This window comes from Bactrocera neohumeralis, unplaced genomic scaffold (assembly GCF_024586455.1).
Source record: "Bactrocera neohumeralis isolate Rockhampton unplaced genomic scaffold, APGP_CSIRO_Bneo_wtdbg2-racon-allhic-juicebox.fasta_v2 cluster10, whole genome shotgun sequence".
Lineage (NCBI taxonomy): Eukaryota > Metazoa > Arthropoda > Insecta > Diptera > Tephritidae > Bactrocera > Bactrocera neohumeralis.
In genome coordinates, this window is record NW_026089623.1 from 16,579,042 (window position 1) to 16,599,669 (window position 20,628).

The window sequence follows — 20,628 nt, forward strand, 5'->3', positions numbered from 1 at the left end:
ACATAAGAACTTTCACCGTGATTTTATAAATAATCCATTCGGTTTTACGTGTTGTGTATGTGATAGATTATGGTTTAAAAATGACTTGAAGACTCTATCCGTTGAAAATGAAATTCGTATTCAACAAAAATTTCCAGAATTCAGAAGTAATCCCTTACTATCAAGAAGTGTTTGACACCTGATTAAAACGATTCCTCTCCCTCTAAACATAGAAAATTAAATAATCCTTGCAGATCCAATCATTCAGTTTCACTTCTATCGCGTGTCTTCATGACACGCCTATTTTTTTTGTTTACATTTCTTGTTTTATATATATGTTAAAGCTTTTTAATATTTTTATGGAAATTTCGTTTTTATTAGGACTAGTTTATATATATTATTTCATTTAATACTACTAAATGCTATTAAATATTTGAATTACATATTGAAATTGTAAGATCAGGAAGAGTTTTTCCCAACCGCGTTAGTTCAACGAAACAACAATGATTTAACTGAGCAATTGGGCAGTGTAATTAAATTGAAGGAAGAACGAGAAAATGAAAACTTGTCGTCTTGGTGGTCAACAGTAGACTATATTATTTAATGTAAAAAATGTAATTAGGTACAATGATTAGACTTATGCTAATATTTTCGATGGATGAGTGACAAAAACTCTCGCTGTTATGTTGTTGGGAACATATGTATGTAGACATACGTGTGTATATACAAATGAGTTATGTGGGAGCATTATGCACGTACAATTTATAATGCCTTAGTTATACCCTGAACAGGGTATATTAAGTTTGTCACGATGTTTGTAACACCCAGAAAGAATCGTCGGAGACCCTATAAAGTATATATATAAATGATAAGTATGTTGAGCTGAGTCGATTTAACCATGTCCGTCTGTCTGTCTGTCCGTCCGTCCGTCCGTCCGTCTGTATATATACGAACTAGTCCCTCAGTTTTTAAGATATCCTTTTGAAATTTTGCAAATGTCATTTTCTCTTCAAGAAGCTGCTCATTTGTCGGAAGGGCCGATATCGGACCACCATAACATATAGCTGCCATATAAACTGAACGATCGGAATCAAGTTCTTGTATGGAAAACTTTTGACAACATTTGACAATGTATCTTCACCAAATTTGGCACAGATTATTTTCTAAGGCAACAATGTAATATCCAAAGAAATTGTTAAGATCGGTTAACTATAGCATACAGCTACCATACAAACTGAACGATCGGAATCAAGTTCTTGTATGGAAAACTTTCACATTTGACGATGTATTTTCACCAAATTTGGTACAGATTATTTTCTAAGGCAACAATGTAATCTCCGAAGAAATTGTTCAGATCGGTTAACTATAGCATACACCTACCATACTAACTGAACGATCGGAATCAAGTTCTTGTATGGAAAACTTTCACATTTGACAATGTATCTTCACTAAATTTGGTACAGATTATTTTCTAAGGCAACAATGTAATCTCCGAAAAAAATTTTCAGATCGGATTACTATAGCACATAGCTTCCATACAAACTGAACACATAGTTACTAAAATGCACATGTGAAGGGTATATTAGCTTCGGTGCAGCCGAAGTTAACGTTTTTTCTTGTTTGTTATTACAATTGAGTCTGTACTCTTATAAGTAACTAAACTTAAAATAACTTAATAACTAATAGGGTGTAACGTTAGGTGACCCAACATCCCGGCCCCGTTGAAAGGACTTTCAAACAGGTAAAACTGCAATTTTGTGGATTGGGCGACGAATTATACCCTTTGAAGTTCGCACATCAACCACTCTGACTCGTGCATCCTTTCCTGGGATAGCATCTATGACACGACCAATTAGCCATCGTTGCGGTGGTACATTGTCCTCATGTATAAGAACAATTGCGTTCTTAACAACATTTCCATGGTCAGTGTTCCACTTTGTTCTCGCTTGCAGATCGCTTATATAGTCGTGTGACCAACGTTTCCTAAATATTTGTTTGACGGCAGTTATTTGATTCCATCTGTTGACTTGATTGACGTTGTCAGCTACTGTTCGCTCCGGAAGACTCTTTAACGCACTACCAGTTAAGAAGTGACCTGGAGTCAAAGCTTCGTAGTCGCTAGGGTCAGACGAAAGTGCTAGAGGCCGAGAATTTAGAACTGCTTCTATTTCTACTAAAGCTTTAGTGAGTTCCTCGTATGTTAACTTGGTATTCATAACGCTACGATTCAAATGCCCTTGGCTGATTTAACTGCGGCCTGCCAAATGCCACCAAAGTGAGGTGCCCTAGGAGGGATAAAATGAAAATTGATAAAATGATTAGCGCAATAATTTGTGATGACATCTTTGGCTTCCTTCTTAAAAAGAAAGGCTTTCAGTTCTGAAAGTTTGCTGCAAGCTCCGACGAAATTAGTTGCATTATCAGAATAAATATCTGATGGAAAACCTCTTCTTCCAATCGTTCGTTTGAGTGATGCCAAAAATGCATCCGTAGACAAGTCAGAAACGACTTCGATGTGGACAGCCTTTGTCGCGAAGAAAACAAATATGGCAACATAAGCTTTATAGGGTATTTTGCCCCTGATGCGAAGATAGATGTTGACAGGTCCACAGAAATCGACGCCGCAACGAGAGAATGGGCGTGTTGGTGTTAACCGCTCAACAGGAAGATTACCCATCATATGTTGAAGAAATTTCGGTTTGTAACGCACACAATGAATACATGATCGGACAATACGTCCAGTGAGATCACGAGCATTGACGATCCAGAATTGTAAACGAATTAAAGCCACCAGCGCTTTAGGTCCGGCATGGCAGTTTTTAATATGTAGATATCGAACATATCGCGTAACAAATCCACATTTACTTGGTAGTAGAATAGGATGTTTCTGGCTTTCTGAAAGATTGGCCAGTTCAAGCCTTCCTCCAACCTTCAGTAGTTCAAATCCTAGAGTTGTTTCCAAGAACGGATTCAAATTTCGTAGTAAACCATTTGTCATTGAACTTCGCTGCAACAATCGAATGTCGGCAGCGTAATGCTGTTGTTGAACGTTCCAAACAATGCATAGCAAAGCGCGATGTAGTTCATCAGGAGTAAGTGGTCCATCCACCATTTTCGTGTTATCTTTTTAAGTCTTAACGTAGCATCCATGAGATAATCCGCACTTCCCTAGTATGAGTACTGTACCTGTCAAGCGTTTCAAGAAGATAATTATTGTTTATAATTATGTTAAATACTGATTTACGCATTTCTGCATTAACAATTTCCATGTCAATGTCGTTACTTTTTCCATTAGGCCATTTTTTTTTTCATATAGAAATTCAGGTCCATTAAACCAAATTGAAGTTGTGAGTTCTAATGGTGTGCTTCCTCTGGAAACAATGTCTGCTGGATTGCTTTTCGTTGGCACATGCCTCCAACAAGCATCCGCAGTCAAATCCTGAATCTCCGATACTCTATTCCCAACAAAGGTTGAAAGAGTACTCGAGTGCATTTGAATCCAATGAAGAACAATTTGCGAATCTGTCCAAAGAAACGTATCGAAATTGTAATTAGAAATTGAAGACTTAATTTTTGCGACTCTGAAACCTTGGTGGTTGGAATGCCATTTTGACAGTTCAAATCCTCCTAATTTAAGCAACTCTGTTACCTCATGTTTTATCCTTGATAGCTCCGCAAGTGAGTCAGCTCCACACATCAGATCGTCGACGTAGACTGATGACTTGACGACATCTGACCCAACGACAAATTGCGACAGATATTGATCCGCGAGGTAGTGTAGACTACGCACAGAAAGATAGGGTGCGGCTCCCATTCCGTAGGTGACAGTTTTGAGCTGAAATGTCTGAATATTCTTTTGAGGCGAACTCCGCCACAAAATGTATTGGTACCTCCGATGATCCTCATTGATTAGTATCTGCCTATACATTTTAACGATGTCTGCAGTAAGAGCGAAGCGATGTAAATGAAAACGAAGCAAGGTAATTACAAGTTCGCTTTGAATTGTAGGTCCAACCATTTGAATGTCATTTATCGATTATTGCGTAATTGTTCGACAAGATGCATCGAATACAACTCTCTATTTCGTTGTAGTGCAATTTGGTTTCAAATCGCAATATTGGGCTGTACTTCCATGTGGCCTAGACTCTCATATTCATCAATGAAGGCTACGTATTCTTTCTTGAGCATAGGGGACTGTTGCAATCGGCGTTCTATCGCATTAAATCGTCGCAAAGCTGTATTATAAGATTCACCCAAGCAAGAAGGGTCATCTTTGAAAGGGATGTTCACTATGATCCTACCGTTGGGACTTCGAAATACGGTGTCATTATATAACCTTTCACAGCTGTGCTGTTCAAGTGTCCACACATTCGGCTTTGTTTCAATTTCTTCAATTTGCCACAGTTTTTCCAATTTTAAATCTATAGGCTCCTCACAAGCAAACAAGCACTTGGCATTAAGCGCGTTAGTGTTTGCTCGACAGCGTCCCGAAACGACCCATCCTAATAACGTTTTCTATAAAATCGGAAGATTATTACCAAGTTTGATTTGTCCTACAGAAAGTAAACTAAAGACTCTCTCTGTCCCCAAGAGTAAATCAATTTTCCTCGATTTATTAAATTGATGATCAGCAAGTATAATATTTGGAGGAATATGCCAAGTAGATGTATCTATTTCCGGTTTTGGATGATAGGCGATGTGCGAAGTAATGCAAAAATCGAGAGGTAACTCCAAGCTTTTTGCTTGCGATTTAATATTTGTGGAAGTTTTATACTTGATATTGGTAGAGGACTTACCAATACTTTCAATCTCTATGTTGTGTTTGCTACGTGGAACATCAGTTTTTGTGAAAATTCTTCAGTTATGAAATTAACTTGTGAGCAAGAATCCAGCAAAGGTCGGCCAAGATTATAGTTTCCGGAAACGTCACGCACTAGAACCTCTGCTGTGGCGAGGATGATATGGTCAAATGATGACGAGTTGTCCATGTGTGTATGAACAGCGGATGTCGAAGTAGAATTTGACGAATCTGGCGTATTCCTTCGATGTAACAAAGTATGGTGTTGACGACAACAAATCTTACACTTATGAGTTGAAGCGCAGTTCGATAACTGATGTCCCCTTCATAAGCAGTTAATACAGAGACCCATCTTTTTTGCATGGTCAAAGCGATGCGACACACTAAGTGCCTTAAAACGGTCGCAGTTGTGTATTTTATGATTGTTGCTGGAACACACCGAACAACATGAGCTGGAACAAGAAAACGAATTGCCTTTACGTAAAGGGTTTGCTTTATGCGTGTTGATAGTGCTTTGGTGTACATATCCATCGGTGTGAGCGTTATCAATTGAGTCGAGGTATTGGCAATGTCTCTCCAAAATGTGGGTGCAATTTTCCCAGCTCGGCAAAGTTTTAAAGTCCAGAGACTCTTTCCATTTACGATTGGTTTCTTTATCTGCCTTCTGTGAAACTAAATAAATAAGCATAGCTTGTGAAATTTGGCTTTCAGTTCCCAATGACAATAACGAGCCGTAAATTGCAGATGCCTTATCAATTAAACTTCTCAACTGAGCGCCATTAGGCTTAGAAATAGACGAAAGCTCAAATAAAGAGGAAATATTTTCTAAAAATATGAGAGTTGGGTTGTCATATCGAGTTTTGAGTTTCTCTAATGCCTTCAAATAGTTTTCATTGGAAACTTGAAAGGCGTCAATAATTTCTAATGCCGGTCCATTGAGACAGTTGCGTAGATGATTAAATTTCTCTATGTTAGATAAGCTATATTCTCGATCAATAATTTGCTGAAAGGAAGTTATGAAGTTTTGATATTCAGAGTAGGAAGTTTGAGTTTGGGCAACTTCAATCCTGCCTGCATTACGCAAGTGGTGTCTGAGAGTGTGGTGTTGGAATTCTCGGTAACTTGAGACTGAATAATTAACTTTGTGGTTATATACAGCTCTTCAACATCTCTGCGAAAGCAATCCTCATTATCTATCCTTTCAATTTCCGTCTGTGTAGACAACACATTTTTGAAGTAAGATTGCAGAATACCAAGTCGGCATTTGAAAGTATTTTAGCACCTGGCCGTAGACTGGCCTCGACAATGTTTTTTATGCGAGAAATATTTTTCTTAATATTAGCCCGTTGTTGTTTGAGTTCTTCCAAAGACATATTTAAAATGTTCAACAATTTACAAAAAAAAATCCAAAAATAAATTGTACGTTTGTTAGAAAACGATATAAAGTTTGCGATATAACGACGAATGAGTATAATTTAAATAGTTTTATACTTGCGATTAGATTTCTTTGAATCTAGAATCCCGCTCAAATGGTTCGATGGGTATAAACGAATATGTTGGAAACTGCAGCGAAATGCGAGTAAGCGGTAGCGATGGTGTGACCAAATAAGAGCGACGAAAGAATTGCAAGTGCAGCGGCAGTGATGCAATGTGATGCGGGATCACATACAAGCGACGTATTAGCGTATCAGCGATGTTGATAGCTAAGCAGCGAACAGGAGCAGCGGGCAGTAGCAGCGACAGCGAATCAAGTATTTGCAGTGTAGTGCGAGAGACGACAGACGTTCGCAGTGGCAACGAACAGCAACGATGGCAGAATTGGCAGAAGCGACGGCGTTCAATTCTGAGCAGCGCATAGCAGCGGTGTGTAACTGATTTAGGTCTAACAGTAAGGTATTACTGTATTTTGTATGTATTACAATGACTTTTATCCAAGCCTCTGCAACTTATTGCGAAGAAATGTCCAACTAAGTTGTACAACGATGCGATCCTCCAGCGATAATGATGATGATGATTATTATGCGCGAGCCTTTTGATGACCACTATGAGCACGAATCACGATAGACTTACGTTAGATAGCCGGGTACAAATTTTTTTTACTAAATTAAATTACACTTTTTATTTAATTTAATCGATTTAAATCAATTTAAAACACTAGCCCCACGTTGGACGCCAAAAAATGTAGGATCAGGAAGAGTTCTTCCCAACCGCGTTAGTTCAACGAAACAACAATGATTTAACTGAGAAATTGGGCTGTGTATTTAAATTGAAGGAAGAACGAGAAAATGAAAACTTGTCGTCTTGGTGGTCATCAGTAGACTATATTTTTTAATGAAAAAAATGTAATTAGGTACAATGATTAGACTTATGCTAATATTTTCGATGGATGTCCATATGCTTGCACATGCGAAAGAGTCACACAAAAGGAGTGACGAAAACTCTCGCTGTTATGTTGTTGGGAACATATGTAGACATGCATAAGTGTGTATATACAAATAAGTTATGTAGGAGCATTATGCACGTACAATTTATAATACCTTAGTTTGTTATTACAATTGAGTCTGTTCTCTTATGAGTAACTAAACTTAAATTAATTAATAACTAATAGGGTGTAACGTTGGGTGACCCAACAGAAGTGTCTTATTTGTATTCGTTATTCACTATTTATTCAAAATGAAAAGGAGTGCTGAATTACGTAGCAGCGATCTGTTAGGAACAAGAACGCAAAGCGTGCCACCCGAGCACGGTCCTTTCGTCAATCCTCGTCGTCCCTTCGCCCAGAAAACAACCGAGTTGGTCTACAAAATAGTCCGCTTGTGACCTGGCACTTAGCGAGCATAAAATAAACAAAAAGACGGAAACAACACCTTTAACGTGGCGAATTAATTCAAAACCAATATTGACAATAATTTCATATCACGACATGTAAACATACATTAAAAGCTCTCTTAAGCGGACACAGACGGTCGCAGCGATTATTCCCGCCTAAGGGAGATGTCCGCCCAATTGAGAGTTTTAAGAAACATTAAAAAATAACCAAATATGTAGAATGTTTCCTCCATTAAGGAAATAAATATGTTAATACATTTCAAAACAAATCATTAATAGTTTTTTATTACTGAAGTAAAATATTCAAGTATAAGAAATTCAGATTGGGTCGGCTTTACCGTGTACCGTGTTGTAAAATATTTTAGTATGTTAACACTGATTATTTGACAATTTGTAATTCATTTGTTATTCTTAAATAATCACAATTCAACAATAATTTAAATGTATATTAAAAGCTATTTTTGGAATATATTATATAAAATAAATGTGTACAAATGAATTTGTGAAGTGTTAGTGGATATAAAAGTGAGAAATATAAGTGCAAAATTAATTTTATATATCGAAAACATGTAATTAAAATATTGCAAATTTTCAACTTTAAACGCGAATATCTCGAAAACTATGAGCTTCCTGCGGCTACAACTATATATATCCTTGACCAGGATAATCTCCTCTATCCAACCATATCCTTTTTATCCTTGAAATTCTGGGACGGTATACTAAATTCTTCCCTTCAGATTCATAAGTTAAATATATTAGTATTAGATATACATACATAAGTACATATCCAAAATTTAAAAATTAGTTTTGTTGCTGGAAAAATTGACGGATTGTTGATTGCTTTGCTTCAATTTTTTCTCATTTTCAATAAGATGAATCTCCAAAGATGTAACAACATCCACTTTAGCAAACATTTTCAAGCGAGAAATTTATTTGAATGCTTCATGATAATTATTTATTAGATCCCAATCTTCCACAGCTACCTCCTCATCAGAATCACGTAAATCCTTACCAGTATTAGTAACGCCTTCATATTCAATTTCAATACTGTCATTTTCTGTGTATAGTACAACGTCATCATTATTTAAATAATCTTCTAATATAAAGTCACTAAGTTATGCAGTTTCATTTAAATTAAAGAGCGTTGCTGATGGAATATCATCCTTAAGCTCAAACAGTTCGACATTAGAATTTTGTATAAATCCAGATTTTCGGAAGCAGTTTTCTATGTTTAACGCTTCAATTCCCAAGAAGCTTTAATAAAACACTGAGCATCAAGTATATTTTATATATTTTTTTGATAATTCAGATGCGGATTTAGCTGTATCCATGCGGCATTATCTAAAAATAAAAGGATACTCCTCTTGCGAGATTTCCTTCACACACATCTTCAGGTCTGTACTGACTCAGCAAAGAAGAGAGTTTTTCTCTGAATTGATTTACATTTTCTGGAGTAACATCAGCAACTTCTCCCGATAGGCATTTAAATGGGACGTTATGTCTAGTTCACCACTTCTGAAGTCATCCATCTGATGCGGAGAATATTGTGTATTCTATGTGTTCTGCTGAACCTCTTTGCAATATCTCGAACAGAAATTTTTTCGTTTTCCTGGAAATTTATTATTTCCATTTTTTTTAAGGAGAGTACATACAGCGATGCTATTCCAATTAATAGTTACACACAAGTGATCGTTTTCAACCAATGTTTATCAAAATAGTACGGCATAAAAAACCCATTTCTAAAGTAACGGTTAATCGCAGTAGCTGCGACATTTTTTGTCTATGAACAAAATACGGGGAATCACAGCTTAAAAGGCTAGCCAGTCAAAAACGCTACTCCCTTCCTTCCTTTTCCTTCCTTATCGGCAAAATGTGTGCACAGTCAAAGACGTGGTAAAAACGCAGAAATCAGCCATCTCTGTTTGTTTACATTTGAACAATGTTGCCATTGCTCAATGCGCATATATAGTTTTGAGCACATCTTTGTTTTCAATTACAATTTTTTACAATATAAAATACCAAAACTGAAAACAAACTATCAAAAATAGTTTATATATTTATAAATAATAGCATTCGACTCTATTTTGAGTTATTTTATGAAAATTTCAAACATATTGAAACATATTGAACAGATTGAATTATAAAAGTTGATGATTACTACAGTGTATCGATATTGGCAACCCTGCGTTGTGAGAGAGCAATCAGCTGACACGTTTCCACGGCAAAAATCCAAATGTCGTGAATTCTCACTGGCTAGACTATAACGCACATAACTTGTCTGACGGATGTTGCTACCCACGACAGTGAAAAGCAAAATGTTTGATGAAGTTTGGGGATATGCTTTCTTCTATGCTTGTTTATAAATTTGTACATAGTTATGAGAAAACTGTATATCAATTTGGGAGAGGGAAGAGATCAACTCACCCACACAAACTCTAAATTATGGTTGTATGCGTTTGCCGACCAATGATTTAAATACAGGACAAAGGAAAACAAATGGTGAAGTTGAAAAGAGAGTTGTCCACTCATGGGAGAGGTTTCGTAATAAAAAAGTGTCCGCGTCCGTCCAAGGAACGTTCGCTTAAGGGAGCATGATTCCTTCCTGAAACAAGGCAAGCATTTTGGGACCAAAAAATTTGTCCGCTTAAGAGAGCTGTCCGCGAGGAGAGCTTTCATTGTATTTCATTATTAACATAGTTATCGTGTTATGCAAATAGTTAGCAAATGTATACCTTAACTTAAGTAAGCCTTGGTCTAATGTGAACGAAGTGACTCAAAAAGTATTTGGCTAACTTAATTAGATGTAAAATCTATTATATATTTAACTTGCTTACCTGTCATAACAGCGAGTGCACATAAACAGACGAAAGAAGTAATATCCATCTCTAAGTTTTTTAATTGTTTACTAAACTCCAAAATGTTAAAGAGCCAATCTCCAAAAACTCTTTCACATTGAGTCTTATGCATTATCATACCATTACAAAAAATTATATTCGAGTCGTTGGAATTGGTACGATATGATAATCTCAAAACAAACATTTCTAATGAAGCTGATTGAAAAAGCAATTCCTGATCGGCTTCACACAATTCACTGAAGCCGGGTATTCTATAAATAAACTGCTCAATCCTTTTTACTGAGCTGTTCAATATTAGGTAAAATTTTCGAACATTTTCTGATTCTCTTACGATGAGTGGCGAGCTTATATATGGCGGTTCTGAATATGTTGCATAGTCCAAACAAGACATATCGGGTGTTGTATCCTTATGACTATTAACTAGTGTTGATATTAATGATAAATTGTGATATATGCCAAAATAGTCATTGTCCTTCTGTTTCGTTGGTAGTCTTCCGCGACGTCCTCTAAGTGAATCGGTTCGAACTACCTCCTTTACCATGCCTACTCCCAAACATTTTTGGAAGCGACAAAACTGGCATCTATTACGTCGACGTCTATCAACAGGACATGACTGATTCGATAGACAAACATATTTTGATTTTTTTTGTACTGTTCGTTTAAAAAATCCCTTACACCCCTCACAGGTTCTTACACCATAGTGCTGACAAACCGCTATGTCTCCACACACTGCACATTCTTGCAATGATTCTTGGCTGATTGTGCGAGATCGTTTTTCTATATTCTTATTGAAGGAAGATGCAAGTGAAGAGGAGTAATTACATATATTTTGAATTTGTGACATTTATTTTTGATTTGCTTATATAAGAAGACAGCTGTTTGTTTCACAGCAACCCAGTACTTTCAATATATATACATATGTGTGTACATATAATTACGGATGCCCTGTGCAGATGCCAAATACACACAAATCATGCAACAGTCACGATGTTGTTGTTCGTATATAAGTACTACTTTCCAAAGAAGTAATGTGTGGTATGCATTAATCCAGATAACACACTTACTTACATGTATATTTTTCTGTAAAAAAAGGAAAAATCGTTGAAAACAATTGATTACTACTATAAAACTTAAAAATTAAAAATAAATTAAGTTAAAATAACATAAATGTTACATGGTACAGGGCACTCGAAGTGTAACCAACTTCAGACCCTTCGCGCAGCTGTCGCCCTAGAATCAGCTGTTTATAAATTTGCTGAATGACAGTTCGGAGTATTGATCACAAGTGTACAAAAGCGTTTTGCCAAAAGTGAATGCAAAAAGAAGTGATCAGCGATGGAATTCAAACGAAATAGCTGGAAAATCACAGCCAGCAATTGTTCGTGAGCTCAGACACCTTAATGTGAATAAAGTTTTTATTTATCACACCATCACTCGTTACAATGATACTGGTAGCATCGCAAAACGCCATGGAAAAGACTGCATCGTCACGTGAGATGGTTCGGAAAGTAAAGAAGCGTCTTGAGCGAAATCCACGATGAAGTGCCAATCAAATGGCTAAAGAACTGAAAACATCCGACCGCAGCATCCAACGCATTTTGAAAAATGAGCTCAAGATTAAGCCTTAAAAGTTCCAAAAGGCCCATGATCTCACACCGAAGCAGCAACAAGTTAGACTTGAGAGAGCGAAACAGTTGCTTCCGAACGTTGTGTTTTCTGACGAAAAAACTTTTCCAATTGAGCAATTCGTAAACTCTCAAAACGATAGGGTTTACTTGACCGACCGTTCATACAAGAATCTAAGTCATCGGTTGGCCACCAGGAGGCAGCACCGCAGATGGGCGCTCTCCAATTGTTTTCATCGAGCCTGGCGTCGAAGTAAATGCGACGTATAATCGGGAAAGTATTCTGGAGGCTGCTTTGAAGCCGTGGGCAAACAAACATTTCAGTCGCAAACCATGGACGTTTCAACAAGACTCAGCACCGTCTCACAAAGCGCGAGTGAACTAAGAATGGCTGAAAAACAACGTTCCGAACTTCATTACGACCAGAGAGAGATTATTCTCTCTGGGCCATTTTATAGAGCAAGGTCCGAAGTAAAAAATACACCAGTCTCGAGATGCTGAAGAGAGCCTTTGTCCGTGAGTGGGCCAATATACCGGCAAGTCACATTCGGGCAGCTTGCGATTCGTTTTTTGACCGTCTCAAGGCCATAGTTAAGGCAAAAGGTGGTCATATCGAGCAATAGTGAATTGACCCTGAATTTATGATTATTTTCACACATTTTGTACTTTAAAATAAATAAAAATAATTTTCCAAACCGAATTTATTGCCTTTTTAATTGACAGCTGACTTTTGACGAAAATATCGGTCAATATGTGAAATATACAACTGAAATTCAGAGAGTATCCTGTTCTGACAATAGTTATTCTGTGTATCAGCTAAAACTGTTCATGCCCCTAGGTAACGAATATGCGGATCCCAGTATCTATAGTTGACTTTTGACGAAAATATCTGTCAATATGTGAAATATACAACTGAAATTCAGAAAGAATCCTGTTCTGACAATAGTAATTCTGTGTATCAAAAATGAGTTGAATAGGGATTATACTTCTATGAGCCCGCATATACCTAATATAAAGATTTTCGACTTCCAAGTGATGCTGGATATATTGGTCAATATTTGAGTATATCTTAATGAAAATCACAGAACATGTTTTACTCATAACAATATATTTTTGTGCCTAAAATAGATGCAATTGGGCGTGAACTTGACCTAACCCCCATATAACGAATATCAAGATTTTTGAACACTCGGTACACTTTGTTTCATATAATTAGTGTTTGTATACGAGGAACCTTAATGAAACCCAGGGAACATTTTTTTAGTATGTGGCAGGATAATAGTTAATATGGTAGATAAAATCTGGTTGGGATTTTTGTTTTTCTAACAAATCTAATGCCGAAGTTGTCGGTCAATGTATGAGTTATATAGATTATATGTCTGCATATGTAAAACTGTTAAATTCCGATCCTCTGATTGACGTATTTTATTTATTTACTTCCCTGGCTTTGTTCTGTAGCACCCAAACTTAGCCCTTGCATACTTGTTAGAAATAGTTTCTTTCAGAATTATAATAAGATTTCTTACGGTATTAACCGATAAGAACGGTATAGAACCAACCGGAAGTTCAAAAAAATTTAATATTAGGACTATGAGGATTCCAACTCGATTACAATTAAGTGATTCAAGCAACCTTTACGTGACCAAATCCGTGTTACTCTGTAAGAAAACGTCGTGAGAGAATAAATATAATGGTTCCGCACAGTGCTGTTTTATGACATAGATTTATTATTATTTATTGAATTTGCTTTTTGTTTTAAAAGCCTAGCACTAAGTTATAAAATCTTAAATATATTTAAAAACTAGACAAACTCTAGCAAGTATCTGCTTTGGTGATACGTTGCTCTTTAGTACGTAGGCATATATCTTCTTTTAAGGCGTCTTTGATCGTAGGAATGTACCAAAGCATTAGCCAAAGGGCTTGGGTGATCTGGAGTTTAGATATATATTTAATTCTACTGTCCTCTACTTCTTTCTTAACCATAGGAATATCAAGATCTTTATGGATATTTTCATTAAGCATCTACCAAGGTGATCACCTGACTGTTCTAAGTAATTTTGATTGGAACCTTTGTATTAAATCAATAATTTTTTGCACAGATCGTACACCACAGTTGAATGCTATACATCCAAATCGGTTTTATGACCGCATTATATAAAAGCACTTTGCTGTCTAGGCTAAGTTTGGTATTTAAAAGCCAATTTAGATTGGCAGCTCTTATCTTCATGCAAGTTATTTTAATCGCCATGTGTTTTCTCCACGTAAGTCATCTTTTTACGTGAATACCAAGATATGTTACTTTATTCGCTTCTTCTTCTTTACTGACGTAGACATCGCTTACGCGAGGAGAAAATTAGTTTTATAAATAGATAATCCTGGGCCTGATCGAAGGATTTTTTTTTTCAAAATTAACAAAATGGCGGCCTCAGGAAATTTTTTTCTAAATTTTTGCAAGTTAATTGGTCTTACAAAATCGAAATTTTCCAAAAAAAAAAATCCTTCGATCAGACCCAAGTTTATTATGTATTCCAAAAGCTGTATAAATTTCATTAAAATCTACTGAACGGTTTTCGAGTTACAGTTGTCACCGGTTCAAAAAATATAGTTTTGAGAAAAATGTGTTTAAAGTTTCACACTAGCGCTTTGAAGTGCCCGAGCTCTCTTTGTTATTTCTCGAATAACTTAAAAACTAATTATCGGATCAACGTGAAATTTTAACGAAAATGCAAAAAAAAAAAATATTTTTTTTTAAATTCTAACTACTCCTAACCTTAATTGAACTATGTCAATGTCGTCATATATCGGGTGATTTTTTAAGAGCTTGATAACTTTTTAAAAAAAAACGCATAAAATTTGCAAAATCTCATCGGTTCTTTATTTGAAACGTTAGATTGGTTCATGACATTTACTTTTTGAAGATAATTTCATTTAAATGTTGACCGCGGCTGCGTCTTAGGTGGTCCATTCGGAAAGTCCAATTTTGGGCAACTTTTTCGAGCATTTCGGCCGGAATAGCCCGAATTTCTTCGGAAATGTTGTCTTCCAAAGCTGGAATAGTTGCTGGCTTATTTCTGTAGACTTTAGACTTGACGTAGCCCCACAAAAAATAGTCTAAAGGCGTTAAATCGCATGATCTTGGTGGCCAACTTACGGGTCCATTTCTTGAGATGAATTGTTCTCCGAAGTTTTCCCTCAAAATGGCCATAGAATCGCGAGCTGTGTGGCATGTAGCGCCATCTTGTTGAAACCACATGTCAACCAAGTTCAGTTCTTCCATTTTTGGCAACAAAAAGTTTGTTAGCATCGAACGATAGCGATCGCCATTCACCGTAACGTTGCGTCCAACAGCATCTTTGAAAAAATACGGTCCAATGATTCCACCAGCGTACAAACCACACCAAACAGTGCATTTTTCGGGATGCATGGGCAGTTCTTGAACGGCTTCTGGTTGCTCTTCACCCCAAATGCGGCAATTTTGCTTATTTACGTAGCCATTCAACCAGAAATGAGCCTCATCGCTGAACAAAATTTGTCGATAAAAAAGCGGATTTTCTGCCAACTTTTCTAGGGCCCATTCACTGAAAATTCGACGTTGTGGCAGATCGTTCGGCTTCAGTTCTTGCACGAGCTGTATTTTATACGGTTTTACACCAAGATCTTTGCGTAAAATCTTCCATGTGGTCGAATAACACAAACCCAATTGCTGCGAACGGCGACGAATCGACATTTCACGGTCTTCGGCCACACTCTCAAAAACAGACGCAATATTCTCTTCTGTACGCACTGTACGCATTCGTGTGGTTGGTTTAATGTCCAATAAAGTAAACTGAGTGCGAAACTTGGTCACAATCGCATTAATTGTTTGCTCACTTGGTCGATTATGTAGACCATAAATCGGACGTAAAGCGCGAAACACATTTCGAACCGAACACTGATTTTGGTAATAAAATTCAATGATTTGCAAGCGTTGCTCGTTAGTAAGTCTATTCATGATGAAATGTCAAAGCATACTGAGCATCTTTCTCTTTGACACCATGTCTGAAATCCCACGTGATCTGTCAAATACTAATGCATGAAAATCCTAACCTCAAAAAAATCACCCGATACATATATCATACAGCTCATCGTTCCTTCAAATGCAATATTCGCCTTGGCCAACGCGCAAAGGACCATAAATCATTCGCAGAACTTTTCTGTCGAAAACTCGCAACATCGACTCATCAGTTGTTGTCATCGTCCAAGCCTCTGCACCATATAGCAGGATGGGAATTATGAGTGACTTATAGATTTGGGTTTTGTTCGTCGAGAGAGGACTTTACTTCTCAACTACCTACTCAGTCCGTGTTTACACTGGTTCCAAAATAGACGAAATTATCTACGACTTCAAAGTTATGACTGTCACCAGTGACGTCAGAGCCAATTCGCTAGTGTAATGACTGGTTGTTTGATGACAGGAGATATTTCGTCTTGCCCTCGTTCACTGCTAGACCCATTTGCTTTGCTTCCATGTCCAGTCTGGAGAAAGCGGAGCTGACGACGCGGGTGTTGAGGCCGATGATATCAATACCATCGTAATAAGCCAGCAGCTGTACACTCTTATAAAAGATTGTAACTGCTTGATTAAGTTCTGCAGCTCGAATTATTTTCTCCAGCAGCAGATTGAAGAAGTCGCATGATAGGGACTCGTCTCCTTTTTGTGCTGTCAAAAGCAGCTTTGAAATCGACGAAGAAGTGGTGTGTGTCGATTTTCTTTTCACCGGTCTTTTCCAAAATTTGACGCATGGTGAATATCTGGTCGGTTGTTGATTTGCCAGGTCTAAAGCCACATCTTTCGCACAATATGTTCGATAGAACCTCATACGTGATGTTGAGGAGGCTTATATCACGGCAGTTGGCGCAGATTGTGGGGTCTCCTTTTTATGGTGTGGGCAGAGCACACTTAAATTCCAATCGTTGGGCATGCTTTCGTTAGACCATATTTTACAAAGAAGCTAATGCATTCTCCTAATCAGACCGGTAATTGCTATTCGAACTTCTTCATGGTCGGGCAATAGAATTTCTGCTCCATCGTCATCGATGGGAGAATCGGGTTCGACTCTCCTGCCATTCAGAAGGCTGGAAAAATGTTCCCTCCGTAATTTTAGCATGCTCCTAGCATCGGTGACTAGATCGAGAGGTTCTTGTGGTTCTACAAAGGTATGCTCCGATCTTGAAACCTTCCGTTAGCTGCCGCACTTTTTCGTACACGCTTGCGACAAAAAATAATGAAATCGTACGAATATTTTCCCTAGCTCCAATACACAATCCATATATAAGGTGCTCTCCAAAGTAAACATGACTTAAAAAAAACAGAACAAATGGTCTTTTCGGCAAAATCAATTTATTTTATTCTTCTTCTGCTTAAATACAGCTTTTTGCACGGTCCAAAAGCATGTCGAACGAGATTTTTAGCTCGTTGGCCTATATGACCGATAAGCCTTTTGAATAGCCTCTACGTCTGCATAACGCAAATGCGTTTTTCCGAAAAGGAAGAAGTCGCACGGTGCCATATGAGGTGAATATAGAGAGTGGTTAATGGTTAATATGTGATTTTTGGTCAAATAATCGGTCACAAGCGTCGATCGATCTGAGCAATTTATGGTCGTCAGTCAATTTGTGCGGAACAAACCGTGCACACACCTTTCGTAAGCCCAAATGTTCGGTCAACATGTGATATATCGATGTTCAATTCCATTTCCATGAATTTCAATGATGATTTCGGCTGAGTTTTGATGAATTCACGCACAGTTTTGATGAAATTTCCGGTGATTACGGATTTTGATCGTCATTTATGTACTCACGACCACTTTGAAAACGTTGAAACCACTCGTGCACTCTGCTACGAAATAGGTATTCATCGCCATAATTTTTTTTCATCAATTAAAACGGTTCGGTAAAAGTTTTACCAATTTTGAAACAAAATTTTCTTTCATTTTCGCACCGATAACACAAACATACTGGCAATTAAGACGCATTAACTTCACTTCTAATCTATGACGTGTCATGAAATTCTCACTAGACAATCGATAAATATAACAGATTCTAACGCATCAGTCGACATATATGTAGATGGCTTCACGATGCGAAAAAGCGCTTGATTCAAAAAGTCCTGTTTACTTTGGAAAGCACCCTGTATTTATGTATACAAATTTCTGAACTTCTAGATAGTTGCATACCATAAATATCAGCAATATTTGAGTTATCTTAAAAATAAAGTCAAGATATGTAAGGAAGAGCTAGGTTCGGTTCTCGAAGTTGTTTTAGTACTAAGGAACCAGAGTATCAAGTTCGATTAGGATATCTTAATCTTTATTCAAGTTACAGCTTGCACGCACGGACGAACGGACAGAGAGACAGTCAACCGGATTTCAACTTTTCTCGTCATCTTGATCATTTACATATATGCATATATAGTAAGGTGGGCCAAAAAAAGTTTTTATTTTTTTTTCTTAGTTACCATGAAAATCTCATCCGATTAAGGATTCTAAGTCATCACTCACACAGAGTAGAGTTCAAAGCTTTGGTTTAAATTAAGTACTTAAAAAATTGATTTTATTAAATGATTATCGATTTCAGCCATCAATTTGTAATATAAGATGAAAAATTGTGGAAATCATTTTTTATACTTTTTTGTTGGACTTTAACCACGAATAACTTTGAATGAGTTAACTCAGCCAAAAAATGTTCTAGACCTTTTTTGTAGATCGTTAAATTTCCTATAAAAGTAAGTGTTGATACTCGCTTACCAATTATTTGTTTGTGTACATTAAAACTCCAAAACAAAAAAAAAAAATCCTGTATTATTTATATGGGAAATCGAAAATGTCGATGAGGCACCTCTTAATATCAATATTAAGAGCTCAGATCTTACCAGAACTTGATTTTAGTCATGTCGGATGAGATTTTCATGGTAACTAAGAAAAAAAAAAATAAAAATTTTTTTTTGGCCCACCTTAATATATAGTATATATATAAACCCGATATCTATCTCACTTAGTTTTAGGTAATACGTACAACCGTTAGATGAACAAACTAAAATATCTTATTCTGTAGCAACTGGTTGCAAGATTATAGAAATCGAGTGAACTTCCGCTAGCAGCGATATACCTAATATTTGGATTTCGTAATGCAAAAATGGATAAAAATTTGAAACCTTCTCCTTTGAAGTTGGTCGCCTTGTCGTGGCGAAGGGGCATAAGTAATAGTAAAGTGTGCATCCCAAAGGAAACACACTCTAATCTTACAAACAAAGAGGGACACTTCATAATTCCCACAATAGTGATATGGATGAATAAACCCTAGGTTTTACGCCCATCTCCTATTGTGGAAGTATGACTATACCCGAACCAACACCACCCTAAGCCAAGGAGTCGAGGTACCCGTGCCGAGGGCTGAATGGTCAGCGGGGGGTAATAAATAGCTGATCGCGAACGGTCCCCTCCGATGCCCGGGCGAGGTCGGAGGTATAAAAGCCTTCTCTCCGCACAACGGCTCTGCGGACGAGTGACCAACCCTTTCCAGTTTACTCGTGGGACCAAAATATGAACGAAAGCAATAACACAACAACAACAACAACATCAACTACAACAACCAAATTGACGACAACAGCGACGTTTTAGGACATGAACTATCAGAATCCTATTACGGAATCCGAAGAAGACTATCTACTTGACTCCAGCCAGGAGACGAGTAAGAGTACTACCGGACATACTAACCAAAGTATACCGGTAGATACTGCAGGGAAAACCTCAGATATAAGAAAGGAAGCGTCCACCTCCAAGGCTGCCATGAGCACCAACCAAAGTGCACTGGCGGCTAAAGGAGAGAGCAAACAGAAGCGCAAGAAATCCCAGAATCAGCTGAGGAAACACCGGTACCAGAGGGCAGTCTTCATACCAGGGAAGATAGCCAAAGGCCAGGCAGCCGGTACCCCAGTTGATGAGGCTGAAACAAAGCGCTTTAAATCTGTAGTAGAGGAATATGAAAGCTACCTGAAAAGGAAGCAATCACAACCTCAAGAAGAGAGCAAACAAGAGAGCACTTCTCAGAAAAGAAATCGCTCCATCACAGAAGTAACCGCAACTCAGCCCAAAAACCGAGGCGGAGTGAAGGTGAACACAGCAGCACAACAACGGCAAGGCATTTCTGCGATGTATCCAGAGATAGCCTGGAGGTGGGCATCATAGATGGAAATTCCTCCTCTCCGAGCACCATACAGGAGAGAAGGGTGGAGATCGGCGGCAGATTGCCGAGTAGGGTGCGAAGCTATGTACTCGACAATCCTGCGGCTCCTCACCCGGAGTTTGACTCCTCTGAGACCCTCAGGGGCTACAGGGTCATCAAGTGCGCGGACCAGGCCTCGCTAGATTTCCTGACGTGAAGTGTTGATAAAATTAGCAACACCTTTGTAGGCCTCCAATTGAGGCTTATACCCGCCAGGGACATTCCGAAAAGACGTCGTGCTCGCATTTGGCTATCCCCTCTAGAGGAGCCAGGCAAAAAA

At 37.7% G+C, this 20,628-nt stretch overlaps 1 protein-coding gene across 6 annotated transcripts in view; it reads right to left on the minus strand.

Moving 5' to 3' along the window:
- Positions 1-368: 368 nt before the first annotated feature.
- Positions 369-20,628, minus strand: part of LOC126765304 (probable nuclear hormone receptor HR38) — a 51,369-nt gene continuing 31,109 nt past the window's right edge. For 3 of the 6 annotated variants that reach the window (XM_050483024.1, XM_050483023.1, XM_050483022.1), the window contains exons 2-3: positions 10,441-11,541; positions 7,077-7,604 (exon numbers count right to left, since the gene is read on the minus strand). In XM_050483024.1, the coding sequence (XP_050338981.1) occupies positions 7,576-7,604; positions 10,441-11,305 (894 nt within the window). In that variant the 5' untranslated portion in view covers positions 11,306-11,541 and the 3' untranslated portion in view covers positions 7,077-7,575. Of the gene's footprint in view, positions 751-7,076; positions 7,605-10,440; positions 11,542-14,856; positions 14,874-20,628 lie in introns of those variants that run through there. The other 3 variants (XR_007668334.1, XM_050483025.1, XM_050483026.1) reach the window with 3 other exon arrangements.